This window comes from Tympanuchus pallidicinctus, unplaced genomic scaffold (assembly GCF_026119805.1).
Source record: "Tympanuchus pallidicinctus isolate F22 unplaced genomic scaffold, pur_lepc_1.0 scaffold37, whole genome shotgun sequence".
Taxonomy (NCBI): Eukaryota; Metazoa; Chordata; class Aves; order Galliformes; family Phasianidae; genus Tympanuchus; species Tympanuchus pallidicinctus.
In genome coordinates, this window is record NW_026294755.1 from 280,298 (window position 1) to 296,816 (window position 16,519).

The 16,519-nt window shown below is 43.7% G+C and overlaps 1 protein-coding gene across 1 annotated transcript; it reads right to left on the reverse strand.

The window, feature by feature from the left end:
* Positions 1-377: 377 nt before the first annotated feature.
* DCAF7 (DDB1 and CUL4 associated factor 7) lies at positions 378-16,301 on the reverse strand. The gene is made up of 7 exons (XM_052699516.1): positions 15,879-16,301; positions 9,974-10,132; positions 9,386-9,497; positions 8,879-8,997; positions 8,042-8,251; positions 7,361-7,478; positions 378-6,828 (listed from the first exon to the last, which is right to left on the reverse strand). The coding sequence occupies exons 1-7, from the start codon at positions 16,014-16,016 to the stop codon at positions 6,656-6,658; spliced, it is 1,029 nt and encodes a 342-aa protein (XP_052555476.1). The 5' UTR covers positions 16,017-16,301; the 3' UTR covers positions 378-6,655.
* Between the last annotated feature and the right edge of the window lie 218 nt (positions 16,302-16,519).

Here is a 16,519-nt window from a genome sequence, read left to right on the forward strand (position 1 = left end):
ACAAGGAAGTTAGAGAACATGACATGGACAATGCTAATGTATGGGCAACATGTGGTAATTTGGTTTTTGAAAGTAAATGTGGGCATATTTTTATTATTAGCCATTCTTTACCTGTTCTTTTGCGACCGGCATCCTAACAACATAATTATTTGGAGTAACCCCTAACTCAAGAGTAGCTGGAATAAGCAAGTTAGTTGGGGTGCTGGTAGGATAAAAGTTATATAAAGTGGCACCAGTTCTGTAACACGGAGACAAGAGAAAGGAGTCATCCTACCTTCTCAGCAATGTCTTTGAAACAGGCTCCATGTCTCCTGTGGAAGTACCCCCCTGCTTGCCCCACGGGTCCCAGTTGTAACTCACCACACAGTGAACTGCAGTCAATCTACAAATGTTCCATTTTTATTACAAAGTATGAAAGGCAGAAAATACTGTACCTAATACACAGGAGGCTGGAACTTAGAAAGAAGGTTAAAAAATCTGAGTAAAACTACATAGGAAGCAGGAAATAGCATAAAAGGGTGCAACATTCCACTTTCAAGCGATTTCAGAAAATTGCCTTAAAATTTACAGAGTTTCCACAATGTGGTTCCATGATGCAGGTGTTAAAATCCATTGTAACAAAACCTTTTGTATTTTCTCCATAAAAATAAAGGGAGTAGAGACACTGCAGTTATCCATGTCAACAACATACGTCTGTTGGATAGCAGGATACTAGGATTCCTCTAGGACAGCATAGGAGCAAAGTCGCAAATCTCAACGTGGAAGGGGAGAAAAGAAGGACAGAAATAAAACTACTATTGCTTCAGCATATTTTAGTGAGAACAAGTCAGGAATTTCATATGAATGTTTGTACAATCATGCTACAAAGATTACACCTTCAGGAAATTACCACAACAGGACTGTGAATGGAAAGAGCAGGAGGGAAAAAACACACAAAAGTAAACATCTCCTACTGACTACTGGTAACAAAAATGCTTCGGCGCAACAGATTTAAATTACATTTTACACTGCTAGCAACCCAAGTTTAAAAAAAAAAAAAAAAGTTATTTTTAAATAGTAAATTTCATAATTTGTGTTCATCAGGTTGTCAAAAAAAAAAGCAATGCATTGCCTCACAGCTGCACCATGACTCTTTCAGCCACTGGTTTCTCGCGTTTCTGCCTTGGTTCAGGTTTGACAGACCCAACCATTGCTTCCAATAGAGACCTGAGAGTCCCATGTTTCACTACCAGGAAAGCAAACTGCAAGGGATGCTGACTTGTGGCTGCACCATGGGCTTGCAGCTACCTTGGGCAGCAATATTTTCAGGAAATAACCTTTGTTAGATTTACTGAAGAAGGATGAACTCGATGGAAGCCAATGGATTTTCCTTTTTTAAATTATGAGTATGAAGATTCTAGCTTGATGCTGAGTGCCAAAGGCTGCACAAAAGGCCACCAAGATACTTGAAGTTATCTTCTGAAAGTAGACAGCAGTGAGCAAGTTTCACAAATGCCTTTGCCTCTGGAATCTGCCACGAATTGCTGGATGAGCATTTTGCTACTGGTGCTCAGGTGCATTTTTAATGATTCCTGCTTTTTAGTGCTGGTGAATGGCGCTGACGAGAAGTTCTGGGGATCTTATCCTGATAGGAGTCAGGGGCCCACACTACACTCCATATCCTCAACATTAAAACCTGACTCTTCTCAGGTAAGCAGGGGACAATACAGCTGCCTCTCTAAGCATGAGAAAGTGCTCTGTAAGTGCCACGTACAAATAAACCTTGACCTCTGCTAAGGTCAAGAGAAACAGGGACCACAACCCACGGTATCTTGCCCATTCCAGGACAGGTTTTGAAAACCTCATTTGAAACATCCGCTGTAAGTACAATCCTGCTCTGGAATATTGGTCTGAAAGTAGAAAGCAGTCAGCATGTACCAGAGATCACCTTATTAGCTGACTGGATAACACAGCCTGGACCATTTTGCCAACCAGCAAAGGGAAGACAAAGCATTTCAGTATTTTGATGGAACCATAACTTCTGCAATGTACTGAGCTAATTGCTTACCTCTGTTATCACTGATCCTCCTAAGGATGTTCTGAAAGAGTCACAACACCTTTAAACACAGGGAACCTCCAGGCTCAAGGATCCAGGTTGTATCAATTTACCATCAGCAGGAGTTGTTCAATCCTAAAAATGTCATCTGAAGAATCCATTTACATCTGCACACGACTAATCTGCCCCTACTGCCATCACGTTCAAACTCAAGGATTTCCAGACACTGCCAAGTTCCTAAACAAAGCAAAAAGGTGACAAGCAGCACTAAAATACAAGTTGACCTCGTAAGGTTGTGCCGTTCTCTAACTAGAGAGCCTCACTTTAACATTAACAGTATTGTGAAGTGCTCATGGTATTGGTGTTTAGGAGAAACAGATAAGGGCCCACTAGATACTGACAACCATAGCCAGTTAAGGATTGCAGTGACTGTTGTATTTAACATTTCATACAAAACACAAAACGGCTACCATAAAAAGACTGAGGAAAAGATGACTCTCCTCCTAATCTTACCAAAAATATACTTGTTAAAGTGCCATCTGCAAGAGAACAAAACAGACACACTCAGCTTTTTAATTTAGATTTAAAACAAGCACAAGAGCATCTGCAAATTCCAAAATATTGGACTCCCCTCACCTTATCCCTGGTAGGCAGTGATCTGTAGTTGAGACTGATGCAGCTTTCTCACTGCGACACCAGGCAAAAATAGATCTTTTCAGTATTATCTAGAACATTCAGGAGAGTAATTACAGCTAAGTTTTGAAAGGATCATTAACTTTGACTTATGAGAGGCAATGCCTCCCCTTTTAAGTACATTTCAAGGTTCCACAAGGAACAACTTGTATTAACAGTCTCCTTTCATATCACTCTCTGAAACCACCGTTTCCTTTCTAAATAGATTGTCAAAGCACTCAAATCCTTGCCTTTTAAATCCCTGCACACAGAAGTACAAGTCCAGTAGATGCAACCGACCACAGGCCATTCTGACAATGAAGAGTTTGCATACGACAACACTAATTCACATCCATCTTCTTTTCTGTAGGTTTTCAGCCTCACTAATGAGGCACCACATGACTGATATCTCCTGACTGAGAGCCAATACACTCACAACCAGTTGCCCACACAACAGTAGAAACCTACAGAAAGCTTGGCTTCAACAGAACACAACGACCAGACAACAGCATATCTGGAATCAATCAACCGAAGTGCTACGAACTATGAAGTCAGAGAAAAGTGACATTTCTGTACAAGTATCAAAATCATATCTGGACCAACAACAGCGATTTTCTGTTTTTCTAACCTCACTGACGCTCAGACTCCTCCCTTGGTGTCAATCCACACTCAGGGGATATGAGGCAGTTGAAAGCAGTTGCTCTGCATCCTGCGAGCACAAAATAATAAAGATCAAACACTGAAGTATTTTTATGTGTGAACTTTGGGGAAAAAAAAAAAAAAAAAAGTAATGCTTATGGGGGTTTCTTACTAACAGAACTGAACGTTAAGCCAACAAAATGAGCTACACTGTATCTTCTGACTCGCAGGCTACAGTGACAAATCTCAAGGTTTTATTTTACCTTGCAAATCAACTTGAACCAGCAAGCAGGCAGTCAGCTTGCTGCCACTGTGTCAGCAGGTGCTGGCAGAAGGGCATCCAAGTCTCTCACTTCCTCTCTTTATGAAGTGCCATTTCCACTAGAGAACATCTCACCCATGAGGATTTTCTTATCTTTTCAGTCATTAACCTTCCAAGCGACTTCTCTGAAAAGCAGCTATTTTAAGCAGCGCTTCCCTGCTCCAAAACAGCCTCCAGTGATTTCAAATGTAATTTCATATGAAGAATGACAACAGATGATGCCCAAAGCAACATGTTACAGATCTAGGAGGCAGATCAACTGGCTAAACAAACAGGATACATGCTTTATTTAGAATCCCGTGGAGTCTACAAAATTCCTTCACTTGCCTTTGAGTAGTTTGGAATGAGAACTCAATTCCACGAGTGAACTTCAATCAGTTTCATGAATGGAGGGGCTGACACTCGTTGGGTTCACAGCAGGACAGTAGTTCTCTAACGTTAGCAAAAGCTACCTGGATATTTGGTGATCAGCCCCTCCATGCACGCACTTCCTACCATCACAGCACAACAGATTCTATTCCTTGAGGAACACTGTTTGCCATTAAGTACAGCCTGTGGAATCTTTTAGCCACTTGATTTTCAACTGAATCAGCTTATATCTTTTTTAAAGAACAATTCTACAGTTGCTTAAAACAAACCTGCTGCCAAGCTGCAGGCATGTTCGTCTCTTTTAACTCATGCCACCCATGCAAGGGTGAGACTTTGAAACATGAAGAGGACTTCTGGTAGTTCCCATCCTTCCCCAAGCCACAAATCAAATTGAGAGCTTGTCTAGTAACAATTAAGCTTGCACTCCAAGCCAAAGTTAGAATCTCTCTCAGTGACACAGGACTTTATGCCTACTGTTCATAACTAAACACTACATTGTAAGTCAGGGGATGTATTTCTAATAGCTTCTATAGCTGTGAATGTAATTATAGGTTGTTAAGAAAACCCTAATTTTCACTTAATTCTGAGTATTTTACAATTTACAGTGAAACACTACTGTGGAAGTTATAACCCAGCTCCTTGGCTAATAATGCTCTGACATCTACATCAAGTTGCCTGTGGAACACTCTACTCTCAGCATCATGAAAACCGACTGCCAAACCAAATGAAACCTGCTGTCAAAAATCCCACAGCTGAACAGAGGATGCCACTGACAAAACATGAGCTTAAACTGCTAGGAGTCCTTGGCTCTGATGTCAGAAGAGGTGATGCAGTAATGCTGCCTTTAATGAACCGCAAGCAGATTTGCAAGGCAGTGCTTTTCTAAGCTCCATGTCAAGAAGTCATCTGTGCAAGAACATTCTTATGTCCAGGACAACACAACTTTCCAGAGTCCATTCTGTATTGGACAGTGCTTTCCACATCAGCTTTGCTGTCTCCCTGCAATCCCTTTTCCTAACTTGCCTTCCCCACACAAGCTGACAACACACAACTTTGCTCTGCAGTTGTAGGTGAATGTACATCAGGTAGAAAGACAACGCTGATTGTTTCTGACATTTCCATCACAACTCAGCTGTGTGCTCCCAGGGCCCAGCTACAGCTGTCATGTCTTCATTGGAAGAAGAGTACTGTGGAGCTTTTATCTCAACACCTGTGTTATATTAAGACTTTAGTAAGGATTTTTAGCTTGTCTAATCCACTCAGCTCTGATTGCACCCTATTACCGTGGAGCATTCCACTATTTGAAACAGAAACAGACGCCCCTGGATGCATCTCAAAGAGCCACAAGGATGACAAGCACCAAACTACAGCCTCTGTGGCACTGTTTCTTTCACTTGAAATCTGTCTTCTGAGCATCAGAGAATTATTTCTTTCAGAGAAACAGCTTTCATCTGCATAGTGGATGAGTTCTTCCCACTCATCTCGCTCATTCAACAAGACCTGACAGTACAAAGCAAATACATTTAGGAAAAAAGTGTACTCCTTTCAAGAACTCCCAGAACACAGAACAAATGCAAAGAAGCTCCATGGTACAGGTTAACCACAAGATCTTGCCAATCAAGCAAGCTACAAAGTGTGAAACCATTTTATTTTGGTTCAGATGGTAAGCCCTCTAAGGTGAAATCATTTCATTGGAAACGTCAGTCCAGAGTCCATTATTACAAATAACATTTTTTTCTGAAGTCATTTCCCTCAGAGGGAGCTCAAGTCATGCAAATACCTTCTGTCTGAAACCCATTTCCGTTCTGTTAGCTAACACAACTGCAGGAGACACACAGTAAATTCAGTTATAATTTAAAAATAAGGCCTACCATAGTAGCAATTGCCTCTAGCATCAGAAAAGTGTAAAGAAATTGTGCAACAAGTACTTGTACTTCACAGCACCAGGTAACCAGGTATTGAGAGCCAAGGCAACAGTTAGTTCTGGCAGGCCTTGACTGCCAGGGAGCCTGCAGTGTTACTGTGATTTGTATCAACAAAGATATCCTGCTTTGGGTACATGGAAGTGGATCACATATCAAAAGTAAGAATTCGGGAGAAAAGCCTTACTCAATAGAAAGTTAGCCCAATATATAAAAAACATACAAATGTTTAAACAGTTTAGAGGCAGCAACAACAGGAACGACAAAGATTCCTGCCAAGGTGGCTGTTAACATTACCATCTTTTTCCCCACCTTGTTTTGCACTTGCATCTATTAAACCAGCTCGATGTGCCGCCCCGCTAGCTGACAAACACCTGGACACACGCAGCAACTTAAAGCCTGCAAGCTTATTAACACAGTCAACAAACAAATATACAGAACTTTAACTGCAGGAAAAACAAAACAAAACAAAAAAAAAGAAAACCAGAACCCGAAAGGTCCAAGAGGCTCAGCGTGTCTCTGCATTCTGGAGTCTTGGAGAGACAGAAGACACCTGCCATTGATTCTTGTAACAGTTTCTTGGAACAGTAGATGCAAAGCAACAACAGATACTGGCCACTTGACTTGTGTTGTTCTTACTTTAGAGGGGTGGGGAAATTATACAGCCCTGCCTCAGTTAGGCATGAAGCAGCAGTGTTACACTCTCAAAATTTCCAGGCAGTTGTTGTAGCAGATAGCTATCCAGTCTGGCTGAGTTGATGCCCACTGTACATTGTTGATTTCTCCCTCTGCTGTATAGGCCAAGATAGGGTCCTCAATGGCACGAGGCATTTGCTGGATGTCCCAGATGAGAGCCTGATGGTCATCCGCTACAAAAGAAAATGAAGTCCTAAGTGGGACCAATTTACAACCAAACATCCACACATGGCTACTAAAAGGGGTGTAGGAAAAAGCTAGCTTGAATACAGCCCTTGTACTTCAGATAAGAAAGTGAGACAGATACAGTGATAGAGCTCCAAGAAGAATTTGTACACATCTTCACCCAGGACAAAGTTAAAAACACAAATGGTGGAACTCAAAGTGCAAACACTTAGGAATTAAATTGCAAAAGAAGTTGAGCAGCACTGAAATAAAATAGCTTAGCCAAAGGAGATGCACAGTCAGGGCACCAGGCTCACTACTTTCACCCGATAAACCCTAGTAGCTGCCTATTCCCATAGAAGTGTTAAGCAAGTCACTATCAGAGTGCTTGTAAACTGCAAATAATCTTTAGCAAAAAGGCAGGATGAGAATTGCTTTAGATTTTGGGAAGAGAGGATTTTGCAAGTGTAATGAGAGACTCCCAGAGATTCACCAGCAGAGACAGTGAGAGGTTGATCAAGAATCTCTTTCCACACTTACCTGCTGTGCAAATGTGGCAGGAAGAATGAGGTGCCCAAGCAATTCCATTTACACATGCTCTGTGGTTGTTTAACCTGGCAACAGGAGTGCAGGGAACTCTGACATCTAGAATCACAACCTTCAGAAACAAAAATCAAACCAAGTTAATAACTTGTATTTCCACACCTCATCCCATCCAGAAAACAAAGAGTTTTGAACTAAGGCTTTAAATACCTCCCTAAAGGATGCATTTGGCAAGCACACACTGTTCTCAAAGAACAGTTTCTAGCTGGTCAGCACATCGTGTGCCTTTCAAAAGTAGTCAGACCTCACATAGGAGAAGGCTTGTGAGTTATGAAGAAAAAAAAAAGTGACTCATGCTTCCCTCAAGCACACAGGTAAAAATCTAAGGTACACTGCCTTAGAGAAAGAACAAGGAGACTAAAATACTTGCACTTATGATTTTATGTGAAAGCTGCTACTGGCTCACAGAACCCTCAAAAACTGGCTGAAATATATAGGGGGCACAGAGACCTTCATGTTTATAATGCCAAACATACCTCTGCCTCCTACTGGAATGACTGCAGTAAGAATTGGCCCTTTTCATATTCCACTTACTGACACTGCACCCTCATTTTAAGAGCTAAGTGTAAATGACCATGCCACCTCCCCCAAATTGCCTTGTTCCTTCTAGTGCCTTACCTCCATGCCATCCATGGCCATCGTGGCAAGATAGTTGGGATCCTGCTTATTCCAGCAGAGACGCAGCAATGGGTGGTGCTGTGGGTCCTCATAAATGATGGTGCTATGCTCCAGGTGACGGAGGTCAAACATCCTCACTGAGCCATCAGCACCAACCGAAGCAAACATGTCTCTCCCACCACCTGCACGGCTGAATGCTATGTCATACACCTGCTCAACACCAAAACAGAACAAATACAGCCCGGGTTTAGTGAACACACTGCCTCCTAATTCATAGCTAAATGGATTTCCCATACAGACAGCAGAAATTGTTACTACAACTGTTAACAGTTTTTGTTTAATACTTGAGTTTCCTGGCAAGTTCTTCAGTTATTTGCCAAAGGGAAGGGAAAGAACGAGTCATGTCTTTACAGGATTATTCACTGAAACAGAACATATTTACTTTCTGGACTCAGATTTTATGTCAAAATGAAAGAATCCTGTAAGATGTTTACTGCCTTTGATAGGCATTTGATTACAACTCCAGTTTGATGTTTTACCTCATTTTTCTGAAATATTCTGCAGCATAACCTTGTAGAACAAACATTCTCAAATCCAGGTTCTATGATGAGTGAGCAGAGTAGTTCTGATAGCTGATAGAACAGCTTTAATTAGCTCGTAATATATTAAAACTGAATCTTACCTATAATTAATGCACGTGAAACTCAAATCTTAATTTTGGACCATTAGATTTTTGAATGATCAGATTTCTCAAGGAAAAAAAGGGGAAAACAAAAGTTCTGTTCCTTTACTGCTTGAAAATAAAGTGCAATGTAAACAACCAAAAATATCCATCACCTCTTTGTCATGTGCAATAAGCTGGGTCTTAACATGGCCAGAGACCAGATTCACTCTTCCCAGAACCTGTCCTGTCTCCAGACCCCAAATAGTGCAGGTTGTGTCAATGCTGGAAGTACCTGAAACAAAAGCACTTCTTTTAGCAAAATATTAGCAAACTAGCACAATTCTGCAAGTTACACTAATGCTCTAAGCAGCAATAGTTTCTGACACCTACAGACCACAACAGCCACAAGGACAGCACAGAGTTAAAATCAAGAATGTCAAGCAGTCTATCATGCATTTCAATCACCCAAACCTTTCAGCTGCTAATACAGTCTTTCACATTACATGGGTATAGAGTGTAAATAGCTTATGTCTACCTCAATTTGTGTGGAAGATGCAGCTCTGGGATGAACTTCTCCATCCCTTAAGCCTCGAGTTAAAACCAAAAAGCCAAACACAATCACACTGGGACTTCACCAGACTTAATTCAAGAGCGTGTCTTTTTCATTTTGTCAGACTCACCGAGGAGGTAAGGATCCACTTCATTCCAATCAAATGATGTTAGTGGAGCACAGAAGTCAGAGTTCTTGTTATTGTTCAGCAAACACTCCAGCCGGGTTTCTGTTTCACCCACCTTTAAAAAAGCAAAGCACCTGACTGAAATAGCAATATCACATGACTGGTTCCACTTGCACGTCCAACACACCAGGTATTAACCCCAACACACCAGGTATTAACCCCAACACACCAGGTATTAACCCCAGGTTTCTATCCTCTCAGCTTTACAACTTAAAAGCTCTGGAAAACAATCACCACCCCTATTTTCACCGAGGTGATTCCAACAGCAACTGTCATCACAGATCTGTTGCTCCTGGAGCCTTCATAATTTGTAACATTATTACTGGGTTAAAAAGAAACAACAGTAAGGTATCAGGTGCTCTGACTTCATTTTATGTCTTAACTTTGACACTGCAGCAAGTGCAAAACATCCTGAAAGGACAGTGAAACATCTGGTTTCGAGTGAAAACGAGATCGACGTGCAACACAGTTCATGTCACAGTTTGCCATTTCCCAAGGAGAATTTAGAATCACAGAACTGGATTTACTCACTCTCCACACACGCAGGTAGTCACCACTGGTTGCCAGCAGGTCTGGATACACTCCCTTGGTGTCTGGGATCCACATGAGCTTTGTGGTGGGGTAAGGGTGATCAAAGGTGTTCCTGCAGATGAACTCTGAACTCTCCTCATCCAAACCGACAAGCTGTACCTGTATAAAACCATATTTAAAAGAAAGGATTTTTATCCAAATAATAGTGTATAATTACAGCGTTAAGACTGAGTGCATTTCAGAGGGACGCCTTTTGTAACCTCAAGGATAATTAAAAAAGACCATCATGTCAGTGGAATGAGGAATATTTAAAGCTCTGCCTACAAGCCTCAGCTAGGAGTCTAAGTGGAATGCTCATAATCACCACAGCACTTTGCTTTGAAGAGATGATCTTAAGTGAAGCAAAATCCAATCTCTTAAAGGATTAAAGACCACCCTTCTCTTCTCCATACTGCAAAGCCCTGTTTAAATGATAAACTGGTCAAGAATTATTCCAACTCACCTTTAACCAAACTGATGCTGACAGTGATGCTTCAGAGTCAGGCAAGCCATGGCCAACAATTAAAGCTCATATCATCGTGCTCTTGGCTAAAACCCTACAGACTGAACAAGGCACCATCAGCGAGCTACCAGGCTGCTTTCAATGGCACATTAACAAACGCGTTCTGTCACAAGTGCACAAAACTGAAATACAGATTAATTCCATTCCAAAGTCAGAAAGTAAACAGAATTCAAACTTGACAAATGGAGGGCGAAGAGGAAAATGTTTACATAATTATTCAAGTGTTTTGTGAGAGAAGGACAAAGGAAGGAGGTCTGCTGCCAGGTTTTATGTAGCTGATCTCCAAATTAGGTGTTTGTTTTCTTAACAGAATAATGAGATAACACCCAGTTGTGAAAGTGAGGCAAGACAGAGCAGACAAGAAACTATCTCCACATTGCTTGGTTATGACAACACCTGAAGTAATGCCTGAAGTCCAGACATGATGTTATTAGAAAAATATTGACATGTCAGAAAGGTTCAGAGAACAATACGGACTGGGAGGACATGTTTACCCCAGCAGTGACTGCAAAACCTAAGCAGCATGAAAGCCCCACTGTGTTTCATGCTGTCCAAACACAAACAGAAAGAGGACAACTCACTGCAGTGAGTTTGTAAGCTGCTCGTGGTAGGAACTTCCTAATACTTTCCACACATGGCTTCCTCCTGGAGGCTGTGGCTTAACAGATTTATTCTAAGATGTTTATCTGGACAATTCCTACACATTCTCCCATAAGCAATATGGTTAATAAACCATATGTTTAAACTTGTCTGGAAATCTACTGTATCCACCAACACAAGTCCTTTAGCAGACCTTCCACTGTAACATCAGCAGTTGCCAGTGCATTTAGAGATGCTCCTAATAAATGCCAACCTTCCCCTTGTCAAACTGAAGATGCATCTCTCTCACACTGTGGTGACCCCTAGAAAACATACAGGCTGTTTTTAGAAGCTTAGCTGGATGTCTGCCTTGTGCTCTTTTCATTACAGCAACTCCTTATTATGCTTCACACTACAACAGGATCCCGCCAAGAGCCTCCCAGCCTTCTGAAGTGACTGACAAAAAGCTTTCTAACTCCTTTAGGGATCAGAAACCCTAAGCAGATTTTACAAAGGAAGCAAATTGTCCTTGGTCATAGAAAATCTGGTGGCAAGGACAGAATCAGAAGACAAGCAATTTCCAATCATTTCTTTTCCTTTGCTTACACTGTTTTCAAGTCACTGTGAGTGTATCACACAGCCATAACCAAAGCAAATGTAAAGCAGCAGAGAAATCACTTTAGCTGGTGTGAATTGAAACACACACGCACTGCATATTCATGCTTAACCTCACAGGGAGAAAAAGCAACAACCATGCAGCAATCCAACATCTTTGCATCTTTGACGTTTTTAATGCAAGGCCAGGTTAGAGAATAAAAATTGCTAAGTGACACAAGATCTCTTGGCAACTGCTGAAGATCAGTTTGACGCTGATTGTCAGACCTGACAGCAGCCTGTGACGATTCTGAGCAGGAGGCAGAGACAGAAGCAGAAAACACTGCTTGAGCAGTTCTATTCCTTCCTAGCTCAGTATAATCAACGGTCTGATCACACACAACACGCACAGAATCCCTCTTATCCACCCCACTGTGCAGCCTGAGCACAGGGGGATGGAAAGACGGAACTGTGTTCAGGATGCTAATAATACAAGAGCCCCGTGTGTCCCTCCTGCGAGCAAGGCAAGGTTTGCAGGCAGCTCAGCATCAAGCAGCACCTGAAGTCTAGGCCAGCTAAGGCTGAGGAAAGTAACTGTTAGTCAGGATCCAAACCTTCCACATCTACCTGTAACTCATTCTGGTGGGAAAATGAGGGTCTTCAATCTCCACTGGTTTCGCAGTTATGCTGTGACAGCAGCCAGAAATGCTACATAATTATCTGTTTCTCCCACACACCCAGATAGGTTGTGATTGGACGTGGATTTTCCTATCGCAACTGGAGCCTTATTAACATCAGGTTGATTTGCAACACTACGTATGAGTACAGAAGTGCCTTTAACCTGCTTTTGGTAACTTCTGAAAAACTCCTCCATGTGATCCAAAAGATGACATTTCATAATTATTTTAGGGTCTCGTTCCATCAGACAGCTCTCACCATTCCATTTAATCTCCAACATTCAATTTGTTTTTTTTTTAAACAAACCTAAACCTTACCAAAAAAAGCCCAAAACAGCTCCCTGGTCGAAGTGCCACACTGGATGCTCTCTGATTGGAGGCAGGATGCAGAAGGTGACAGCATGCAGCCATAACCCAGCAGTCTGCTCCAAACAGTGCGCAGCACCGCTTCCTCCTGAAGCAGAGTTTTTGCCTTACAGACAGATCCTGAAATCAGCCTCTCCTTGTTTGCCACAGATCATTACAGATACACAAAGCCTGCAGGATCCTGCAGCATTACCAGCAGAACTTAGGAACACCTCAGCTCCCTCCCGTTACGCCTGTGATCCATGAGGCATTCTGAAGCCTGACAGCAGTCTGCTGATTCAAGAAGCTCAGGAAAACCTAGCCTGAATAATTTTAGTCCTTTCCCCTGGAGCAAAGTCATCTCTCTTTCTGTACCAGTGATTTGATGAGCACAGGTGTAGGAGCTGAAACAAAACTCCTCTGGGGTTCAAAGAGATCTTAGCAATCAGCTTTCTTGTGTGCCATCCAGCTTGTTAGTGGGAGAGCTGACAGAGGTTCCAAGAGTCTGGGAGCTGGGGGCAGCAGTAAGTCATGGCTTGGCAGCTGATGGAACTGAATCCATCCAGAACAGAGGTGTAAACAGCCATTTTATGTATGAAACCTTAAGTATTTCAGGCTCTGGTAATTACTACAGGAATAGAAAAACAACCAGGAATTCCGCTGCAACAATTAGAAAAGATTTAATGCACTAAGAACCTTAAAAAAAAAAACAAACCCAAACACACAGAAGGGTAATGAGGGAGAGATGCAGCCACCTATTCGGTTACATGTTCAGAAACCTACAATTGCTATTCTGAACTGGTTTTCAGTATAGCAGGGGAAGGAAAGAAGTCAGTTGTTTAGAACAAAACACTGCAGTGGCAGAACAGAAATGGCATTTGGAGCTTGTCAAAAGCCTTCAAAACACACAGAGAAAGTTAAAGTGGAAGAGAGCTTCCATTATCTCTTCCATTTTCCTTTCACTTGGTGTCACTTGCACTTCTATGCGTATTTTGATGTCAGAAGTTGGCAGTATAAAACAGAAGTAAAGAAGACTGTACTGAAAGCACCGTGACAAACATCAAAGCAAAAAGGCCACGCAATCCTCCCTTCTCCCTTTGAATTATCAGAAGCGTGGCAAAACGTCTCAGCAAAGCGAAGGTCATCTTTCACTGTATTTATTGTACAACTTCCATTTTTAATGACACATCTTCACTTCTGTAGCAGCAGCAGCATCCGGGCTGGCATCCCATTCTCATACAACTACTTTCCTGCTTTACACACTAATTAAATCTCATAACACTTGGCGCTTATATGGAACTGAAGCCAACAGAACGGCTATTCCTGAAGCACAGAGACCAGGAGAAGCTCTGGGGAGCATTTACAAACAGCTGGAGCTTACGCAGTCCCACACAATTCCTGTTTGCAGCAACTTTGAGTGCAAAGTTTTTGGTTTGGGTGTTGTTGCTGTTGTTTTTTGAAATAGAAAGGGTTGCTGACTCAACTGCCTTTATACTTGAAGCCTGAAATGAAAAGCAGACCTGATCACATTGTAACTGGGAGCAACCCCCAGGGAACCATCCAAACAGAAGGATGTAAATGCAACAGAAACATACCCCTAATTAACAAGCTCTACCACTTCTCAACAACAACCAAAAAATGTTTGGAAAGTTGTTACTGCTGGTTCTCAGAGTACACACTGCAGAAAACAAGTTTGCAAGCTCAGACCTGTCTGGAAAGCAGCCTTCCCAGATCCACAAAGCACTCACCAGCAATTCACATCTAGCCAGACCATTGGCTCACATGGGAGCATCACATCCAGGGCTGCTGCAAGGGCACTCATTAAACTCCTGAAAGAAATACCATCCTTGCTTGACCATCACCTCATCTCAATGCACCCTCCATGAAGCCCAACCCCCAACACCAACTTTTGAAACGATTTTCTCCATGAAGCAGCCTGACAAAGCTGCAAAACACACACGATATAAACACACAAAGCTACTTTGGCAGCACCGTTAGTTGCACGCAGACTTCAGGATGCTCTACAGCCATGTCTGTCTCCTCATCTCTCCTCCATTCGTGCACATCCATCACAACAGACGAGTGCATGCTGCTGAGGTAGGATAGCTCAGGTGTCTGAAAGGATGGGCAGTGTAATCCTCCCTGCTTAGATCTAGTGGGGAAACACTGAAGACACAATCTCATCATCTCCTCAGAGAAAAGCAAAGGCACTGAGGAGTCGGTGAAAGCAGCTTATAGACTTATAAGCACAGCGTTCCAGGATCACAGAATCACCAAGGTTGGAAAAGACCTTCAAGATCATCCAGTCCAACCATCCACCCATCACCAACAGCTCTCACTAAACCACTTCCCTCAACACAAAATCCAACCATTCCTTGAATGCCTCCAGGGTCGATGACTCCACCACCTCCTGGGCAGCCCATTCCAGTGCCTGAACACTCTTTCAGAAAAGTAGTATTTCCTAACGTCCAGCCTAAATCTTCCCTGATGCAGCTTGAAGCCATTTCTTCCAGTCCTATCACTAGTTACATGAGAGAAGAAACTGACCTCCAGCTCACTACAACATCCCTTCAGGTAGTTATAGAGAGCAATGAGGCCCCTGAGCCTCCTCTTCTCCAGACTGAACAATCCCAGCTCCTTCAGCCTCTTCTCGTAAGGCCTGTGCTCCAGACACCTCACAGCTTTGTTGCCCTTCTTTGAACCCGCTCCAGGGCCTCAACGTCTTTCTTGCAGCGAAGGGCCCAAAACTGGACACAGTACTCAAGGTGCAGCCTCACCAGAGCTGAGTACAGGGGGACGATTACTTCCCTGTTCCTGCTGGCAACACCGTTCCAGATGCAGGCCAGGATGCCATCAGCCTTCTCGGCCACCCGGGCACGTTGCTGGCTCGTGTCCAGCCAAGCATCAATCAACACCCCCAGTTCCACGTGAAAGCACCACGAGAAGGGCACAACACTGCTAACAGAGTCCCACACAGCCGATATACGCGCAAACTCCACTCCAGGCCGTGAGCTTTCTGTCACGCTGAATAACAGCCGCACACACTCGCGTTAGGAGCAGCACCGGCCGCCCCCCCACCCCAATCCCAACCCCTCCAACAGCTCCCTGCGGCCCGCCCAGCCCTCGGCACGGACGGGAAGATCCCCACCTTGTTGTTGTACTCCTCCACGAAGCTGCCCAACGCCAGACGGAATCGCTTGTCCGGCCGCACGCTCCAGTTCATGGCGTATACGGTCCAAGGCGCCTCATATTTGTAGATCTCCTTCCGCTTGCCGTGCAGAGACATGGCTCAGCCGAAGGGGCCCCGGCGGGGCTGAGGGGAGCAGCGGGCTCGGCAGAGATGGGGCGCGGGCTGAGCTCGGAGCGAGGCTGAGGGCAGCCCTGGGCCCGGCCGAGGAGAGCGGGATTGGCGGGGAGGGCCGAGGGGAAGAGGAGCGAGGCTGGAGAGGTGGCGGGGAGCGGGGGAGGCCGCAGCACGGCGCCGCGCCCCCAGGCCGGGCTCCAGACCCCGGAGACGGCGAGAAAAGCGCGGAGGCCGTTCGCGATTCGGCTCCTCACACAACGGGAGCGGAAGCCACGCGAGTAGCCCCGCCCGCTGCTTGTGGGTTGGCTGTGTTGCTTGTCAATTAGCACTTCGAGCATCTGTTGGTTACTTCTTTTGTCCATTTAGCCCAATTCAGTCTTTTATTGGTTTTTTGACTTTCAATCCCAAAGAGGGCCCGCCTCCCTGCCTGTATAACCTACCGTTGCTTTCGACCCCGCCCAAGAGGGAGGCCGCGCTCGTTCTCG

What these genes read in the sequence shown, in the direction of transcription:
- DCAF7 (XM_052699516.1), bottom strand. Translation starts at nt 16,016, where the DNA reads ATGTCTCTGCACGGCAAGCGGAAGGAGATCTACAAATATGAGGCGCCT. An exon ending in ACTACCTGCGTGTGTGGAGA is followed by an intron (nt 9,498 to 9,973) that starts GTGAGTAAATCC and finishes GCTTTTTTAAAG; the next exon opens with GTGGGTGAAACAGAAACCCG. An exon ending in CTGCCACATTTGCACAGCAG is followed by an intron (nt 6,829 to 7,360) that starts GTAAGTGTGGAA and finishes TTTCTTTTGTAG; the next exon opens with CGGATGACCATCAGGCTCTC.